At 46.6% G+C, this 20,498-nt stretch overlaps 1 protein-coding gene across 1 annotated transcript in view; it reads right to left on the bottom strand.

Moving 5' to 3' along the window:
• The window catches only part of LOC144120358 (uncharacterized), a 333,822-nt gene extending 321,622 nt beyond the window's left edge, over positions 1 to 12,200 (bottom strand). Inside the window, exons 1-2 of the mRNA XM_077652721.1 lie at positions 12,189 to 12,200; positions 10,869 to 10,999 (exon numbers count right to left, since the gene is read on the bottom strand). Of these exons, the coding sequence (XP_077508847.1) occupies positions 10,869 to 10,999; positions 12,189 to 12,200 (143 nt within the window). The remainder of the gene's footprint in view (positions 1 to 10,868; positions 11,000 to 12,188) is intronic.
• Positions 12,201 to 20,498: the final 8,298 nt, after the last annotated feature.

Raw genomic sequence — 20,498 nt, 5'->3', positions numbered from 1 at the left:
TATCCTCATGAAACAAAACTCTACAGCAGTGAACTGAACGCCATTCAAAGGAAAGGAAATGCGTAAAAGAAAACAAAAATCACAGAAGAGAGGGCTGAAATTGTTTTACTTAATATATAACAATCTAATTACTACAAAAAGTCATATTATGCTAGTCTACTTTTACGCCCAAGTGCGCGTCATAGCAAAGACAAAATCCTACAAGAGTTTCAAGCATACGCCAACGCATTCTAAAACACATTTCGTCATTAAATATTTGCGGAGTGGAATAAATTGCCGAAGTGTGTTGCAGACATGATGAATGTAGAAATATTTACCCATATATTGAGCGCCTTGCATTGCGAAAGCCTTGTGTATTTTCGCATCATCCGTTTGCTTTTGCATTAAGTTTTAGTATATCTTATTTACTGCATTTTGACTTCTACTCGAGCTCAACGCTGTTACTACCACGCAGTAATAATATTATTGTATAAACTTACATCCTCGCCTACTCCCAAGCGCCCTGCTGCAGCTGAATCATGGGAAGAATATCAGCCCACGCACACCGCTTGCTTCAAAACAGAGCACCAATGTAAGAGATCGGCGGATGCCCGGTCGTTGTGAGGACCATCCGTCTGATGGATGGATGGATGGAAGGTAGGAGCGTCCCCTTTGAAACGGGTAAGTGGTAGTTGCCACCATGCTCAGTTTTTTTCCTTTATTTTTGTTTAACTCTGCTGTAAGTAGTTAATAAAATTTTCCATTTTCTGTAAGATAAGCCTTCCTACACTTAGAACTTATGTCACCTCTCTGCTTTTGAGCCACCAATCCTCCAATCGCTTTTTGCTAATTTCCACCGCAGATTTATTTACACGACTATTGTTATCTCTAAACCCTAAGGCCTCAGGAAGAGTTACTGTGCCTGCATCGACATCCGGATGGATACCATCACATTTTAGAATGAGGTGTTCTATTGTTTCTACAGATTTACCACACACCGCACATGTGTCTTCTTCGTTAAATTTCTTTTTGTAGCTGCGCGTTCTAAGACACCCTGACCTAGCTTTAAAAAGGAGGGCACTGCCTCTTGAGTTATCATAAAACGTTTCCTTCCTAATCTGCCTTTTCCAGCATCGATATAGTTCTACACTGTGCTTATTTTTCATTGAATCTCTCCAATTTTTACCTTCGACGTTTTTAACCTGTCGTTTAATGCTCTTTCTTTCTCCTTCCTCGTCTCTGACAAACTCACTGGCCAGCTTTCTAGTTCGTTTCCGCCACTGTGTGTCAAAGTTCTTTCTGTACAGGTATTTAAATACCTTAGCTGCCCACCTGTTATCGTCCAATTTCTTCAGGCGTTCTTAGTATAGTACTTTACTCTGAGCTTCCCGTGCTTCGAACGTTGCCCAGCCCATATTCCCTTGTACTGCCTCATTTGTGGTTTTCCCGTGGGCACCTAGTGCTAATCTTCCGACAGTTCTCTGATTTACTTCTAATCGCGACTGAACTTCAGCCCTTAAGCATAGAACCGCATTCCCGAAAGTAAGCCCCGGCACCATTATTCCTTTCCAAATACCTCTCAGGACTTCATACCTGTTGTACCCCCCCAATGCCCTATGTTTCATTATCCCGGCATCTCTTCGCCCTTTTGCGATGAGAGACTGTTCGTGATATTTCGTGTACATATGCCCTTCGTTTAACCATACCCCGAGATATTTCTTTACGACCACTCGGGGTATTTCATGGCCTTGTATTGTAAGCTCCTGATCAGTTTTACCGTTAAAACCCATCACACTTGACAAAGTTGCGCTAAACCTGAAACCTAGGCTGTCTCCTTCGTCTCCACAGCAATTCACCAAAGTTTGCAAATCTTCCTGGCTATCCGCTAACAATATAATATCGTCGCCTACCCCTACCCTACCCCTATGCCCCTATGACCTACCCCTATGCCCTGAGCCGCAGTGGACATCCTAAACAAGCTACTGCCCGGCCTGCCAGGCGCCACCCGATCTCGGCTCCTAGCCTTCCATTAAAGTGGATGCCATCTCGTGTAAAGCCTCCGCCAAAGCCTGCTCTGTGCACATCCCTGTTTATGTCTGCCACTTCCAAGCCTTTCTCCTGACTTAACTTCCTTATCTCCCTATTAACAGCCACAACGTCCTTGACAATTTCTCCGTTCCGTCCTTGCACTTCCGGCACTGTGCACACCACGATCTGGACTTGCTGTGCTATCGCCCTTAAATCGTCAACACCCTCCGCTAATCTTTCCACTACTTTTGCGGCTTCACCATTCAAGACATCATTTAGCCCCGCCGCTGTCACTACCAAATTGCGCTCTGCAACATTCTTAGAAAGTTCGTTTTTTACCTCTCTCAGTACTGCGTCCATTTTCCTGCCTGGGAATGCCTCGACTGCTACCCGCTTATCACCCTTTACATGCTCCGTTATAGTTCTTTTGAACCTACTCATATTTGATTCACCACCGATAAGCACTTGGCTATTCCCTTCCTCCATCCTAACTTCCGGATTATTATGCCGCCTCTTATCCATGACTGCGACCTCATTCCTGGAAGTTAGCTTGTTCCCCTTCTCTCGATCTCCTCCAGACTTCCTAGCTGCCACGCGTGCGTAGCTGTTCCTGTCTGAACCTGCCTGACCTAATTCCTTATCGCTGTCCATGCCAGCGCAGGCCCCATCCACGTGGCTGGCGCTGGAATGTCCGCCAATGTGGCTTCGCTTGGCGGTGTCAGCCATTTTTGCCTCTAACACTTGCCTAAGCTGGTCTTGAAGTTTCCGCTTCTCTGCCCTCTCTACCTGCAGCTTTTTTTCTAGGGCATCCATACGTAGCGCTAGGCTGGTGTTCGCTTCGTCAGCCCTGTCCAGGCGTGCACTTAATACGCAGGATTTGCCCATAAAATCCGCGCCTTCGGCCTCATCTACAGATTCGAACCGCGTTTCTTCAAAATTCACCGACGCTTCACACTCCTTGCAATTAACCTTTAGTTGCTTGATCATCTTAGCAGCACTCTATTATTACTACCACAAAATGCTAGAAAAGAAAAAAAAACATTTGCAACCATGTGCTCAAATAAAATACTGCCTACCGCAAAAGCCAATCACCTAGAAAGGAATACTAACTACCTGTCTAAATCAGTTAACTTACAAATGAGTCCTGCAAATCTAAAGCTGCCGGCCGGAAAAAGGCCCGGTCGTTATTTAACTGAACTGCTCTTTCGCGAGCACTTCACCTAACAAGCATAGATCTGAAACTAACCTAAATCTAAGCTCTCAAAATATTAAAGGAAAGAAATCATCGGTTTGTCGTAGTCACGGCGCTCTCGCAGTCGTCCGTCCGTCAGGTTCCGGTCACCACGCGTAATCCGAAGAGCACCGAAACAAGGCTTCGCACCGCACAGCTGTCAACTGTCGACTCTTTGTTGCTGTCTCGGCCCCCCTAAGCGGCGATCTCCTCTTTAACCCCCGTCGGGTGTGTCGGCAAGAAGCGCCAAGGCGAGGCAGGAAGACGTTGACCAGCACAGGCAGCGACAGAGTTAAAAGAAAGGATGGGGGTGTGTTTCCTGGGAGCCCCCCAGGCCCCGTTAGCGGGAACGATGAGGCTTCGCGCGCGAAAACGGGTAGGGTCGCACGGTTTGCTAATTGCCCTCCACGGAGTTGCTTCGCGCCAGAGGCGCCAAGAGCGATGGGAGCAGTCACCCCGTCGAAGCCGCCATACGCCGACCGCCCCCTCGTCCTGACAAAGACGGTCTAGGTTGGAAAGTCGGCAGAGCCTTTTAAGGGTCAACACCGCTGGAAGATACGGGTCCAGGGACTTCCTCTTGACTGCGAGCCATTAGGCGTGACGTACGGTCAGCAAGGAAGCGTCGATCAGGCTCTGTGACGGCTCCAACGCCCGAGGACATTGTGTGTCAACGGCTCTCGGGAAACGGTCTAGCGTAACGAAACACAGCCGGACAACAGGGATGCCGGTGCGCGTTCCAGAACAGCAACGGCAGGGTTTGTGCCACTGGCCGCATTTCGGGGGACGCCTATCAAGAGTCGTCGTGAAGACGAGTAGTATAGAAACACGGTTTAGCGCTTCTGCGCGTTACTCGCGGCGGTAGCGGCTCGTTTGAGGCTGACACTTGCCCTACTGGTGCGGGCCGCCAGGGTCACGAGTCTTCAGAAAGCCGGCGCCACGTTGGAGTGTTCTTGATGCCTTTTCATGTGTTTTAATTTCGCAGGGGAAAGAGTTCGTGCAATACTGTGGAAGTATTGGGCGTGGCACGAAACCAAGGGGGTCAATTATTTTGGCGCCCCTTCTCGGAATGCCAATTTTTTAAAAGCAATGTTGATGTTCTTTTTGCACAGTGTATTTTAGGAGAGGGTTCTGAACCTTGCGGAAATTGGAAGGTGTGCCATGCAGTTTGTAAACCAGTCATATGTTAAGTTAGTTGTGATTGGGTGATTCAAAATGTGGGCTAGGATGATTGTTCTCAGCTAGACTTGGATCCATTGCATCTTCGGCGATGCCAAGGAGGGATAATGTTCCCTTAGCCAGTGCCATGTAATTGTGCTCGCTGCTCAGTCTTTTGTAACTATGTAAATTCTTGTGTAAAGCTTAAGTTTACCTCCTCTCAAGTCAAGGGTTGCCTGATCTCGTCCGTTATGCCGTCTCGGACGATGGGGCGCCTTCGGTGGAGCCCTAAGAACGACCCTCGAATCTTAGCTACCAATAACTGGATGTTCTTGTTTGGACGCCTGGTCGCGAGTTCCTCAGCGGCAACCAGCGAGCGCACACAATAGCCCGTGCTTACACAAGAGCAGAGCTTATCAGGGCGATTTCCAAAGTCGCCAGCACGGCCATGTGCTCCTCGCCGAGATGTTGATAACAAGGTGCTTTAGAGATGTGCTATAACTAATCACTGTGGAAGTGTTAACGGCAGCCGTTGCTACGCTGGCTGCCTCGTCAACACATTCATAATACTCTTGGCATTTTGCGAGTGTTTATACTACGCGTACTGGAGCTTCGTCGCTGCATGACGCCGCTATGTGGGTGTCTTCACGCGGGCAAATCAGGTCATCCTACACTACTTAATATTCAGCCAGTTTCTCATAAACGACAAACTGCCGTAATCCAAGTCAGCCTCAACTCGTGTGTGTTCAGAGCCGTTGGGCGCATAAATCCTACCTCATTGAACCTTTTGGTGCTGCACTCCACAGTAGTCAGGCCCATCCATGTGGCTTTAATCATTTTTCACGGCGGGAAACAAAGATATCCTAACCGGGACGTCGGCATCTCGTCCCAACCAGCATGACGCGCCGCCAACGGGGCACTTAGAGCGCGTGAACGAAGCCCCTGTCGAGCGGCTTTTATTTCGCGTAGCATTCGATGGCTACTGCAGTCAGGGAAGAACGCGCATGGTACTATACGCGCAGTTGCCGCGCGTGAGCAGGAACTTCCTTATTTTGTTTTCGGGGATATAGTGCTTGAAATGAGCAAAACCATTCGGCGAACAGGTGCGCATCATTCCAATACCCTCCTCCTAATATAATGTCTAGTGGCACACTCGTATAATAAACAAATATCGTATGTCCTCCAGCCATTTAGCGATTTATTTATTATTCCTCAAAAGCTCCTAAGTAAGGTTTTACATGACGGGTGGGCATGTTCAGTGAATAATGACGTGTTCAGTAGCAGTCCTGAAATTGGCAGCATTGGAGTGGCGCACAGGTTCTTCGGGCAGGTCATTCCAGTCCTTCTCTGTTTGTATGAAGAAAGAATGAAGATGCAACGATGTGCGCTCATGCGCTGGGTATAGAGATGTTGAGTGGTTTGCACGGGAAGAATGGCGACGTGCAGGTGAAACGATGGTACAATAAAGTGGAAAATGAAAAATCGTATGATAGAGACTAAGCCTGTCAAGTTTGCGCCTGGTTTCAAGGTTCGGAAGATCTGCATTAGGTTGAGCGATGTGACACTGGCGTAATATGAATAGCCATTGTAGATAAAACGAGCAGCGCGGTCCTGGACTGACTCAACGCTGTTAGAAGGATTAATTTGATGACACTCCTAAACTGTGCATGCATATTCCAGTTTATGTCTAACAAGAGACTCATAAGCAATAATCTTTACAGATGCGGAGGTGGATTTCAAGTTTCTGCGTAGAAAGCCAAGGGTGCGGTTAACATCGTTAGTAATTCTTTTAATCTGAGAGGACCCGAAAGGTTGTGTGTAAAAATAACTCCAAGGTATTTGCACGACGACACAGGTGATTTTACGGAGTTACCAACAGTACAGTTAGGGGTTACACAGCTGTGACTAAGGTGGAAAGAGATGGTTTTTGTAATGTTAAGTGACATTAGCCAAGCTTCACACCACTTCTTCACAGAGATTAAGAGACGTTGGAAAGCAAGGACGTCCGAGTTATTTCTAATGGGCCTGTAAATAATACAATCGTCACCATAGAGTCGTACGCTAGAAGAAATACCATCAGGAAGGTCGTTAATATATATTATGAAAAGGAGGGGACCAAGAACGGAACCATGTGGCACACCGGAGGTCACTGGGGAAATGGGTTTAGTTGATAGTTTATCAGATTTTTACGTCCCAAAGCGACTAAGGCTATAAGGGACGCCGTAGAGAAAGGCACCGGAAATGTCGACCACTTGGGGTTCTTTAACGTGCACTGACATTGCACAGTACACGGGCCTCTAGAAATTTCGTCTCCATTGAAATTCGACATCCGCGGCCGGGATCGAACCCGCATCTTTCGGGCCTGTAGCCTAGCGCCATAACGACTTAGCCACTGCGGCGGCTAGGGGGAGGGGGGGGGGGGAACAAGAAGAAGAGTGGTTATTTGTGCAAACAAACAAACTGATGACGGCCAGTTAGGAGGTTACATAACCAAGTATAAACTAAGGGATGAAGAATTAAGCGTGAAAGTTTCAAGAAGAGTCAGTTTTGGAGGACCTTGTCAAATGCTTTTTCGAAGTCTAAGGACACACAGTCTACCGCTATGTTCAGACAGAATTGACAGCTTATATCATTAATAAAAAGAGCATATTGTGTGTCACAAGATAAACTTTTAAGGAAACTGTGTTGGCTGGGATGACAGAATTTATTGGAAATAAGGAAATTGATAATGTGAGAAAAGATGACGTGCTCCATTAGTTTAGAACAAATGCCAGTATGGAAATGGGTCGGAAGTCAAGACTAGTCAATGAAGAACATTTTTTAGGGACTGGAATGATCTTACCCATTTTTCAATCCAGCGTGACCACTACAGTTGAAAGTGGCTGTTGAAAAATTGTATTGACAAAATAACGCTGGTGGTTTCTTTTGTACTTTTAAGCGCTTTCGAGTTTATGTCATCTATTTCGGTGGAAGATGAAGACTTCAGACCTTCAATTAATTTGCAAATTCCACGAGAATCGAAAGCTATTGCAGGCATAACAGGATATTGAAATTCGGGAAAATGAGGAAGGTTATCGTCCGGTTGTGTGGTGAAAACAGAACAAAAAGACGAATTTAGTGTTATTTTTTTTAAGCAAAATTTATTGCCCTAGGGCATCCATGAAGGGGGAAGGCGTGATGAATGATGTAGTAGAGATTAAATGAATGGAAAAAGGTTAGCTGATTTGATGAAGTCCAGTAGAGAACGATGGTACGGTCCCTGCGTCCAGGCAATGTATGAAGCAGGGTTGCTTGATGAAAGACCTGATAAATTTTAAAGAAGATTTATTGTTAATGGAACATGATAATTGGGAATATCAAGGTTATTTTGGTCGCATAATGATATAGGTGTTTTTGAACATGAGTTAATAACCTTCCAAAATTGACGCGCTTAATACGCAACATATGAGGTAGTGCAGATGAAAAAAAATGAACGTTTAGTTCTAGCAGCTAGGGATTTAAACTCTTTGTCAATGCGATAGTATTTTCCCGTGCTCATGGTTTGTTTTACTGTTTCGCGCTGCGATAGAGCCTTTTTTTGTTGAGTAGATTTAGTGAGTTTTTAAACGAGGTGAAGACGATCGTTCTGTTACACTAATGGTGGGAATGTGGGATTTGATGAGTTGCGGCATTTTGGATTTTAACAACCAGTTGGCTTCCACTGTACGACTGTGAAACTTGCAAAAAACGGGGTACAAAACTGTGTTAGTTCGCAATTAAACGCGACATAATACCCTCTGTAGTAAAGGGTGATTTTGTTTCTGACTTTTTTTTGGACATGGTAATTGTGACTTATATGTTGTGTGAATAACGAAGTGATCGCTTAGCTCTAGCAAGAATGCCAGCTCAGAAACGTTGTCAGTGCGTGTGGCGAGCAAAAGATCAAGCAAGCTGGAAGACTTACTATTATGTCTTGTAGGGGAGTAAATCAGTTGAGAGAAACCGAAGGTAAGACATGTATTGAGAAATTCGCTCTCGACTGCGGATTTCGAGGTTGTGAGCGGGTTGGAAATCGGTGTAGTGTACGAGGACGTAGCTCGAAAAGCACTTCGGCCTGCGAGACTTGCGGATGGCAAACGGATGGCGCAGGTCGCTGCTCTCCATGCACGTGTACAGGAGGGTTGTAACGTGAGGCTTGGTGGGGCTCATAGCAGCGCAAGAGTCGCCGTCCGTGGCCAACACTTCGAAAGCCGAATCTAAAAATTAGTTTCATTTGCGTTGTATTTGCCTTGTATTCATTACTATTTTCTCAAGTCGCGGCGTTCTTTACAAAGAAGAGAGGGGTTCGCGCTACAGGGACTTAGATACTTTGTTGTGTTACTGTCTCTGAGGAAGCGCTAGATTTTCGAAGGTGGGGTGGAGTTTGTGCACCTCGATCGACACAACTTTGTGCGGCCACGCTTCTTAGTTGCATGTGAAAATGACTGCCTCGTCCGTAATAAGCTAGCGTCCGTTATAACTGCGGTCTTCATAAGGGGGCTAGAGTGTAATTAAAACCTTATCTTCTCACCTCTTTGCATGTTTTCCTTTGCCTCAACGCAGTTTGGCCATGAAGCGGTCGAAACGCCCTTGTTCAGAAGTGAAGCTGCAATGCGGCTCTCTTCCTGATGCTTTCGTATTGTTTATTTATTACGGGAAAAACCAGCAGAAATCTGGTCGGTTTTAACGGCTAAACCCAGTACACGTGCGAAAGCATGTGTTCAGCCTTGTTGGCTCTAGGCATAGCTTTGGTTTTTTTTTTTTGGTCGCGGAACGTCGGCCGACAATATTACAATCAGAAAATATGATTACGTTTTCAAACAAAAAATTACACTATTTCATTTGGATGCAGTTTCCCGCCAAAGCGGACGGTACGACAGTCACTTGTGTGAAGCTGAAGTAACTGCCACACGGCTCTGATCGAGGTTAAGCCGACCTTACCTGCTCGCGCCGCAGATGGAAGTGATGAAGACGACCACGTGCAATGTGCAGCGGCATAGTGCGTTCCGTTTAAAACGAGGTTTGTTCGGAATTAAATCTGGCATTTCTGATCTGACGGCTCAGAGATCTCCTGGGCCGAATGGCATTACTATTGAGAGCTATAAAACATTGTCCACCAGACTTGCGCCTGTTTTGACGAAGGTTTTTCAGGATTTTTATTATTTTTTTTGCTCCCCACTATATATGCACAATATATTAATTCCAAAAAGCACATATACAAATGAGATGAAAACAGTTGAGGGATATCGTCCAATTTCACTAAACGTAGATGACAAACTTTTTGCAAATGCTCTCTGTAATGGTCTCCAGCTCGCTGTCACTTACTTAATAGGCCCGAATCAGGTCTGCGGTATCAGAGGAAGCAGCATCCAAGTCCATGTTCACATTTCGTGTTCGGTGGAAGAGAGTATCAGATAACACCGTCCAAGTAACTCTTCTTCAGAGCGACCTCGCGAATACATTTGATAAAGTTCGTCATGATTTCTAGTTCGCGGTAATAGAGCATGCCAATATTTGGCATATTTTGCTCAGGGGAATAAGAACGAGCTATGAGGATTCCTATGCTAATAGTTAACCGAAGGTAATCTTTATCACTGGAATTATCTGTTCGCCAAGGCAGTCCACTACCGCCTTTGCTGTTTGCCCTATATCATGAAGCACTTAGCCTCAGTATTAGTAACAGCGCAACAATGCATGGTTTCTCCTTGTCACAATATTAAATTCAGATTTCAGCTTATGCTGATGATGTCGTCCTCTTTAGTTCTGGCAAAAAGTGTTTGTATGAGCAGGTGCATGAACTTCAGCTTGTATTTACTGCCCGAAATTTCCAGCACTTTCCTCATATTACAGATTCAAGCTAAAAGAATATAGAAGTAAAGAATCGCGGTACAATTTCAAGCACAGAATGTACAAAGTTTGGTCCAAACAGACTGAGTACCAGAGGAAGGAACTTGGATAAACCCACGGTGCATTGCTCTTCACAGCATGGGGGCAGCGGATGATCGAAAATTGCCAATTTCTTGCCGTCTGCTTAGTCTTTAGTCTATATCCCTGAAACAAAGTGCACGGACAACTCTTTTGCTCAGAGCTGATGTACATAATATTGAGGTGCATTCATTCTTTCAATGTGCGCAGGTATCATAATTGCAAATGACCATGCGTCTGGCGTTAACCATAGAAAAATAGCACGTCATATTTCTCAGTGATAACGGCTGTGAACCTTTCTGCTCTAGATGCCTTGGCCGTAGATGTAGGCGCGATCTCAAAACAGAAAACGTGGTTACGTTTTCAAACAAAAAAAAATTACTACACTTCTTTCATTTTGGTGCAGTCTCCCGCCCAAGCGGACGGTACGATGTCAATTGTGTGAAGCTGAAGTAACTCTCACACGATGAAAAAAAAAAGCCTCGTTTAATATAGACTAGGAACGAGAGAGCAGGGTAAAAATAAATGGCACCTGTTTTCCAGGTAGAAGTCGATGAAGTAATTGGGAGAATTGACGACGCCAGCTTGCGTCATGGAGTTGCCGTCTGTGGCTATTTCCGTCAGGTAGCCGTCCACTTCCAGGATGCTGCGCAGCTCCGGAATCTACGAAACGAAGAACATAGCACCGGCCTAATTACACCAGCCTTCGGTTGAGTGGCGGTATTTTTTATTTATACGGAAGAGGAAGACGAAGTGCTTCTCTTAAGGAACACATCTCGCCCGTCTCTGTGTTTTCCTGGACTTCTTACTGCACCTGTGGGGTCTACCGCCCCCTCCATCGCGGTGATGGATGTACAACACCCCGAGGATCCTCCCGGTTCCCGTTCACCCGCGGACATCGGTTCGCGGAAGCGAGGATATACGTCGAGTGGTAGCGAGGACACAGAGCTGTACTGCGCATCAGGTGACGAGTCCTCGGAAGACAGCTTTCGACTTGCCCAGTACCGCAATGCCAAACGAAGAATTATCAACTCATCTTCGGCGTCCAGCTCGGACACTGTGAAAACAGCTCCTCAGCGATGGCCTCACTCCATCCTGTTTGTGCCACAGAACGCTACCGACAACCTGCGCGTCCTCAACAGGCAAGCACTCTCCGTGTATCTAGAAAACACCATGCCAAATGAGATCAAGGATGTTAGGATAAACACTAGGCGAAACATCCTGGCAATCGATGTGCTGAACCCGAGCGCACTGACCATACTACAACATGTAACGCAGCTGGGAAACATCAAGGTCCGATCCATCGTGCCAACGAATGGTGCCACAATAACAGGAGTCATCTATGACATTGACAATGAAATATCTAATGCAGAGCTACCAATTCTCATAAAACCAGCAAGCGAACACAACGTGATTGTGCATGTTGGTCGCCTCGGCAACTCACGTTGTGTGAGGATAACCTTCAAAGGCGACTGCCTTCCACCCTACGTGAAGGTCGGCCACTTTCGCCACCAGGTTCGACCATTTATTCCAAGACCTATGCAATGCTTCAATTGTCAGAAGATTGGACATGTGAAGGGTGTTTGCAGAAATTCGGCCGTGTGCCATCGATGTGCCGAACCCCACTCAGAAGACAACTGCAGCGCAACCACGTTGAAGTGTCCTAACTGTCAAGGTGATCACTGCGCCTCTTCCAAAGACTGTCCCCAGATCAAGAAAGAGATCACCATTCTTAAACAAATGGTGAGAGACAACTCTACCCAAAAAGAGGCCGCTGTGAAAGTACGGCGAAGACGACGTCACCGACGAAGGTCTTCACGGCGGAATACATCAAGCTTTCTGGAAAAGTCACCTCGTCAAGCATCATCATCAGCAGACGTTTCCAGCACTCCGAACACCGATGTTGGAAGGGATAAAACTGCCACATCTCTTTCCACAAAGGAATGACCGCCACTTCCGCGTACCACGACCGCCAGAAGAGCCGCAGAAGAAGCCGCCCCCAGTACAGCAAAGTGCTGTATCCGAGGAGTCGCGGAATACAGATGAGCAAGTAATAGCACTTATTAGGCCTTTAATGAATGCCATTCGCGTGCTGCTAAGCAACATGCACACACCGTCTGCCAGAAGTGCGCTTCAAGTACTGGACGCTCTGAGTCCGGTGCTTGCAACCCTTGAGTAGATCATGGCTCCACAGCCTTGGTCTTTTAGGGAAGAGGTCCGACAAGCAGCTATTTTTCAGTGGAATGCCCGCGGACTCAAAGCGCGCCTTTCGTATTTCCGTCTCTTCGTGTACGCCAATATGTTCCCATTATCGTCATTTGCGAGCCGAACTTATCGAACAAAATCAGGCTTTCTTGATGTGGATCATTTATGTCGTCAGCTGTTTATGAAAACAGTAAGGTTTTGGTGTTTATTCGCCGTGACCTCACCTACACTCATTAGCCTGTACCACCTAATGACAGTAATCAATATATATGCCTAAACGTAAGGACAAAGAATCTGGCCTTTACTTTTGTAGGCGCCTACCTATCTCCGTCAAGTCGATTTTATTACAAAAGACTACAAGACGTCCTTTCCTCAACTTCCAATCCCTGGGTCATCATTGGAGATTTCAACGCCCATCATACACTCTGGGGAAGTCGGATCATCAACGCATGAGGCAGAGCTCTGGTATCTTTCGCCTCCAGTAATGAACTTTGCCTGCTGAATGATGGAAGTCCTACGTTCTTACGTGGCTCCACGTACAGCAGCTGTCTTGACTTGGCTTTCGTCTCACGAAGCATAGTCAGACATGCAGGGTGGTTTGCGGACATAGAGACGCACGGAAGCGACCATATCCCCACGTACATCAAGATCAGAGTATTGACCGCTTCCAAAACAAAGGATACGATCCAAAGAGTGGACTGGCCTAAATTTCAGTCTATTATGGAAGAACACTGCGACGCCAATTCATCTTTCGACTTGGAAGAGGCAATCAAGAGTGTGGTGCAAGACACTATGTGTACTCTAACATGCTCCTCGAAACTTAATGATTTTGATGCGGAACTAGAACGACTACGAGCAATCCGACGACGTGCTGAACGAAGGTACCGACGTACGAAAACAAGGGACGATCTACGGACCGCCAGGCGCACGCAAAAGAAGATACAGCGCCGGTTAGACAAGCTCGAATCGCAACGTTCGGCTGCCTTCTGTGAGTCGCTAGATCCACGCAAGCCTTTATCGCAACTATGGAGAACGGTGCGCAGGCTGCGGACACTTCCCGTACAGCGATTCCCATTCAAGGCGCTTGCCCTCTCTCAAAAGAGATCGGAGATTGACGTGGCAGAGGATTTCTGCGCCAGATTATCCGGCCAACTCACAGCTACCAACATTCCATCGCCTTCGAGCAGCTACCCGCCACCACGTGATTTCCGGTTGGATCTACCATTCTCGATCCACGAACTTAAGGCAGCATTAGCTTTGTGTAGCCGCACATCAGCGCCAGGACCCGACGGAATTCCCTACCGAGCTCTGTGTTACCTGGGGGAGCGAGCGAGAGAAGTTCTTCTTGAGGTGTACAATGAATCTTGGAGAAATGGCACGTTACCAACAACCTGGAAGACAAGTCGCCTTGTTCCACTGCTGAAGCCTGGCAAGTCGCCGTTGGAGCTCTCATGGTATCGCCCGATCGCTTTGGCGAGCTTTGTGGGCAAAGTAATGGAGAGGATGGTCCTAGGACGCCTGGAGTGGTACTTGAAATACCACAACACCTTCCCAGATGCCATGGCGTGCTTCCGACGCGGTGGATCATCGATCGATAACGTCGTCGACCTGGTGACCTAAATTCAACATGAGAAATGCCGTAAGCGTCTCTGCGCATCCTTATTCCTCGACGTTAAAGAGGCGTATGACAACGTTACGCATGAAGCCATCCTCTCTGCTCTCGCAGAGGTAGTAGTGGGTGGTCGGATGTTTCAATGGATACGGAGCTATCTATCCATGCGATCCTTCTTTGTAAGCACTGAGGAAGGCCATAGTTCTCTTCACTATAGCTACCGCGGCGTCCCTCAGGGCGGTGTACTTAGCCCCTTGTTATTTAATCTAACACTAATTGCTCTTCTTGAGCACGTGCCAACCACAGTCAGGCTATCAATGTACGCGGATGACATCTGCATATGGACATCTGCAGTAACACGCCTACAGTTGCGAGCGAGAATTCAGAGAGCCGCCACACAAACTGTTATCTACCTCCGTAATCGAGGCCTGGAAATTTCCTCCGAGAAATGCGCACTAGTGCCATTTACGCGCAAACCCATGGGAAACTACAGTGTCATGATGAATGGCCAAATAATACGACGGGTCCGATCGTACAAGTTTCTAGGTGTCATAATCGACAGGGACTTGTCATGGAGCCCACACATATCATACGTGAAAAAACGGCTGACAGGCATCTGCCACCTGTTCAAGTTTTTCGCTGGCAAGACCTGGGGAATGTCGCCTAGTGCCGTGTTACAACTGTACAGGGTGCTTTTTCTAGGATTTCTGCGATACAGCTTGCCAGCAATAAGCAACATAGGCAAAACGAATCTACGCACAATACAAAGTCTTCAGGGTCAAGTGCTCCGGATCTGTCTAGGCCTGCCTCAGAGTGCTTCAACAGTGGCTACGATAGCAATCGCTAGAGACCACCTTGTCAAGACCCACATTGAAATTGAAGTACTCGGGACCCATATAAAGTATCTAGCCAGGAATCCTCGTCACCATTTAGCCTCTCTACCAGCGGACAGGCCACACACATCTTTGAGCCAAACGATAACTGCATATGATGAATCATTGCCAGCTTGTTTCACTCCGGCTGCGAGACCTTCGATCCCTCCATGGTGCCTTTCTCAGCCAAAAATCAACCTCGCAGTACCTGGTATCTCGAAAAAAGCTGATCTGTCATCACCAGCCCTTAGACAGCTCACGCTACTATATTTGTACGAGAACTACCGTGACTCAACGCATATTTACACTGATGTGTCTGTCCTTCCAAGCAGCTCCGCGGCGGCAATCGTCATTCCAGCGAAAGCTACAACAATCGCATTTAAGACGACCCACGCGACAACATCGACGGCAGCAGAGCTCGCAGCGCTCTTAACTGCCCTTCATCACATTGGTGATGAGCCGCCACACAAATGGACAATATTCTGCGATTCGAAGGCGGCACTGCAGTCTCTACTGTCACCTCTACGACGCGGACCGCACGAACAACTAATCTGCCATATTACAGAGAGGTTACACCATATAAGTGATGCCGGCCATGAAATAACGTTCCAGTGGCTTCCAAGTCACTGCGGGATTATCGGCAATGAACGGGCGGATCACGCTGCCCGCTCAGCCCATACTGAGGAGCGCCACGTCCCAATTCCTCTTTCTAGAACTGACGCGGCACGGAAGCTCCGCCTACTTGCTCGGCAGTGCACCGAGTCGCAATGGAATGAGCCACATTTAAGAAATACGCGACTGTACTAACTTGATCCAACATTAAGTCTTCGAGCGCCATTACAGCTTCGCCGTAGAGACGCCACGCTTTTATATCGACTTTGGTTGGGTGTTGCCTTTACTAAAGCCTATGCATTCCGCATAGGGATGACCGACACCCCAACCTGTGACCACTGCGGCCATGAAGAATCAATTGGCCATATAATGTGCTCCTGCCCGCAGTACAGTCCACAGAGGACATGCCTTAGCCACGAACTTGACCAACTGGACGACCAACCGCTATCCGAAAAAAGAATTCTACAACATCGAAATGACCTACCGTCGCAGAAGAAGGCCGTGCAAGCGCTTTTGCGCTTCTTACAATCTACCGGCCTGTGTGAAAGACTAACTGGAACGCCATGTGCGTGTGTGTGTGTCTCCATGTGTGCACGTTCCTTTTTTTGCGTTTTCCTCTCTGTCATCTTTCTAACCCCTATCCCCCATCCCCAGTGTAGGGTAGCAAACCGGAGACTCACATCTGGTTAACCTCCCTGCGTTTCCTTTTCATTCTCTCTCTCTTTATTTATACATATACTCAAACACTCTGAACGCTCTCGCGATTATGGGGACAGATCATACTGCAGAACCGAAACAAAGAAATCACAAAACCTTTGCGATAATGTCAAGCGAAAACTTACGACAATGCCAAGTCAGGCTAATTTTATAAGTTAGCATCGCCTGATTGCAAATATGTAATTTTATCCTAAAACAATGCTCTTATAAGCCAGAAAAATGAGCAAAAGCGAGCTATAAGGCCCCACTTCAACACTCGTGCAGCGGCCATGGGCGACGTATACATGAATTTTCTGAGGGAAAGAAACTTCGCCGCACCAGGGGGGCAAATGCACTCAGATTACGAGGAGAGAAGCTCGGCGAGCACAGGCGACAGTGCGAAGAGTGCTGTAATTGGAGCAGCGCAAAACATACGGAAAAGAGTAAGGTATGTCGCAAACAAGAGTGCTGAATCTTTCGCCTCGCGCTTTGTGAACTGAGGCGGCGCGTAGCCGTTGTACGCAGCGAGTTCATAACGGCGCGTTTTCAACGGCTTTCACGCTGCGTGTGTTTTCTACGCAGCCGGAGAAGTGGTCTCGTTCACACTTCAGCCGTCGAATTGGCTACATTTTGCAAGCTGCCGGCGCTACGGAATTGTAAAGTGTTTATTTATTTTACCGCGGTAGAACTACCAGACACATTTTCCAGTTATGCTAAACGGAAAACGTAGCGTTTTGACAGTAGAGCTTTGACATTTCGGGCAGACGTACGTACTTGTCTGAAGCCTGCTTTGTGGCAGGCCGCCCACCTGCCCACCGGATTGGTGGCAACCTGCAAGGTGTATACCCCTGGGTGAAGGGTACACCTAGGTGGAAGCCCGGGATGTGAATACCGTCAAGGTGAACACCTTTATGTCTAAAGCCTTTTCGGTAAAAACCTTTTTATTGGGATGTGAGGTTTGGTTTATGCGGATTTAACGTCCCAAAGCGACTCAGGCTACGAGGAACGCCGTAGTGGAGGGCTCCAGAAATTTCGACCACCTGGAGTTCTTTAACGTGCACTGACATCGCACTGTTCACGGGCCTCTAGAATTTCGTCTCCATCAATATTCGACCGCCGTGATCGAACCCGCGTCTATCGGGTCAGCAGCCGAGCGCCATAACCAATGAGCCACCGCGGTGGCCTGAGATGTAAAGTCAAACGCCTTTACATCAGAAGCCTTTACGGTAAAGGCCTTTAGGTCAAGTGTCTTTAGGATTTAAGGACCTTAAGTGCTTGCCTTAGCTAGTGCTACTGCACAATATTCCGTGTTTGGCCATTCCAAACCCTCTGCAATGTTTTTAGTTAGCGCTAACAGAAACACGCGCGTGCGTGCACGTCGTCAACGTGTGATCTGCGATTAGAGCGCATAGTCGTTCATATTTTCTGCGCAATAGAAATGTGGATATGCTTTTAGTTATGCTTGAAAATTTCTGACAACTACCACATGCCTGCATCACCACCTCTCATTAGGCTCGTTGAACGCAAATTTCACAGCGCGCATCATCATGCAGGCATTACGCATGCCCAACCTTCTCGGACAAGAATTTTTAACATTATAAAATTGTAACATACTCTTATAAAATGATACGTATGATATATAGAAAAATCTTCTTTTTTAAAGCTTTTCCATCGATCCAATTGAACTTATAAAACTGCAACCAATTGGTAGCGCTTTCCGCGGTAGAAAAATCATTAATAGAAAAAAATGCAAGACTGCCTTCGGGTGATCTGCTGTTATATTGATTATTGTAGTGATATCTTCCATAATAGGAAAAAATTGCGTTCATAAATAGTTTGCCGCTCAAAATTATTTTGTCCAGAACAGACCGGTTTCACAAAACCCACAGTGCATACGCACATTTACCGGAAGCAGTGAAACGCCATCTTGGTTGTAGTTCTTCGTGGCGTCGTCTGCAAGACAACCCACTTTATTTGCCGCCTTGACTGGCATTAGACACTGTCGCAGCAAATTTCCGCCATGTCATTTATTGTAGTCAGCCAAGAGAAAAAAGTACAGAGAATGTTAACTACATTCGAATCGGAGCGAAAGCACGGATTTGTGCTGCGTAGAAGCCGACGGTGAGCAGGCAGTGCCGCGGGACGGAGCAGATGGAACTCGATGAAGAGGACGCTCTCCAATGCACAGAGCGAGAGTGTGGTGCGCTGAGCAGCCCTTAAAGGAGATCTGTTCGCGCAGCCACAAGTTCAACTCGCGGTCATGGATATTGATTCAATTTCTTTTTCATGTTTGACGTCTACTCAGCTGAAGGTGAAAACTAGGCACACGGCAATCGAAGCACGAGGTCCTGTTGTAGTAAAGCTTTCGCTTCAAAAGAGAAGCCACTACAAAGCTGTGGCTACACTCTAAACACAAATCAACTCAGATGGGTGTTTTTGGCTTGTCCTCTAGCGCTAGCGGCCTCCCTAATCAAGGTTCGAAATACACCGTTAGATTTCGAGTATATTTCCACCCCAAAAAATACGGAGGACTTGCGGTTGGCGAAGGGAGCAGGTTTTACGTTGATTTTTACACCAAAAAATACGAAGCTGTTTTGGTTGACAATCGGAGCAGATTTGGTGCAGATTTTTACACCAAAAAATACGAAGCACTTCCGGTTAGCAATGGGAGGTTTCAACCGCGGCGATACGCTGAGCGGTGGCTGCGGCGTCTTGTGTATGCAGGCGCCAAGATTTCGCATCGCTGGCAACCAGGAGGAGAAGGTGATGCGAGCGGTCCTTTTTTCTATATTGCAATTTTGCTCCCTCTTACAGCGCTACTAGGACTGCTAGCGATATAGTCGGAACGGTGCTAGTTCGTTAATCATAATAATCACGTTCGAATGTGCTTTGTAATCAAGAAAAAAGAGCAATCGAACCTCAATGTTGAGATATACCAATTAGCCACGTTCCGTCCATGTCGTTACGAAGTAGTAGTGTAAGGAACAGGGCAAAAACGCTGGATACAAAGTGCATCGGACGCCTGTCTTCACCTCCTCCTGGATGCCTGCGTTGCACGATCGTGGCGCCATGCATACACACGACGTCGCAGTCACGTCGCAGCGTATTGCCGTACATCGCGGAAACAAAACGAGACCAGCGACGGCAAGGAATCGTCTTTAATCTGACTCCGCTGTGTATACGAAACTTCTGTAAAAAATACACAAACCATGGCTCCGGCGTTAGCCGAAAGAATCTTGACGGGGTGGTCCGCAAAGGGCAAGAAAAGCAGAGTTGGGGAGACGGTACGCAATGAAACTGAAATCAAGACCGTCGTAACAGATCTACGTACCAAATTCCTGCACCACATTCTTTTTTTTCTTCTCGTAAAAGTATACCGTCTCCTCACTGTGGTCCAAAAACCGAATCCCTGAAGTTAAATACCCTGAACGGTGCACAAGGAAGCCACTTCCGGGCAGCTCCACATTGGACAAATAATCAATCAATAATCAATCAATCATTCTTTATTTTTCCCAGAAAGAACTGGAATGGTCTCCTGGGCTAAAAGCTGGGTGAGCAGCTTGACGAGGCCCAGGAGACCGTTACATGGCAGAAACAGTGAAGTTGAGAAAAAAAATAATGTGAATATAAAGCAATGTACACCATACGCAAAACTTGTTGCGGCAACATAATACAGTATGTAATGCATCATATTCGCCAAAATGAGCTAAAAATAGTTAAAAATAGTACAAGTTGACATAAATAACAGTACGAAATTGTAAACAAAGGAAGCACAGTAGAAAAAAACTAAGTATAACATCAAATGTGGTTCACAATGTTATGAAGTACGTGCGCAATTTCTTGGGATTCAGACGAGTTGTGTTTTGGTACATATTAAGCATTGATGGCAGGTTATGTGCTAATGATTGATGTTTATAATAAGTGCGGAAGTGGGGATTTCCCAGACATCTTTACTTCTTGTGTGTATATCTGTGCTACGTAGTGTTAAAAATGCCAGAGATGAGAGTAAGTTCTTGACTTCAGTAGAGGAAAAAAAGAATGTTTGGAGTAATCGATATTTGTATAAGTTATCAACCCTTATGATGTTAAAGGAAACAAACGCATCTTTAGTACTGGCTGTTGGATCGATATTTCCAATGTAGCGGATAACCTTCTTTTGTAACAA

Source organism: Amblyomma americanum, chromosome 2, assembly GCF_052857255.1.
Source record: "Amblyomma americanum isolate KBUSLIRL-KWMA chromosome 2, ASM5285725v1, whole genome shotgun sequence".
Lineage (NCBI taxonomy): Eukaryota > Metazoa > Arthropoda > Arachnida > Ixodida > Ixodidae > Amblyomma > Amblyomma americanum.
The sequence above is the reverse complement of the archived record's forward strand: the minus strand, read 5'-3'. Positions and strand labels throughout refer to the sequence as shown.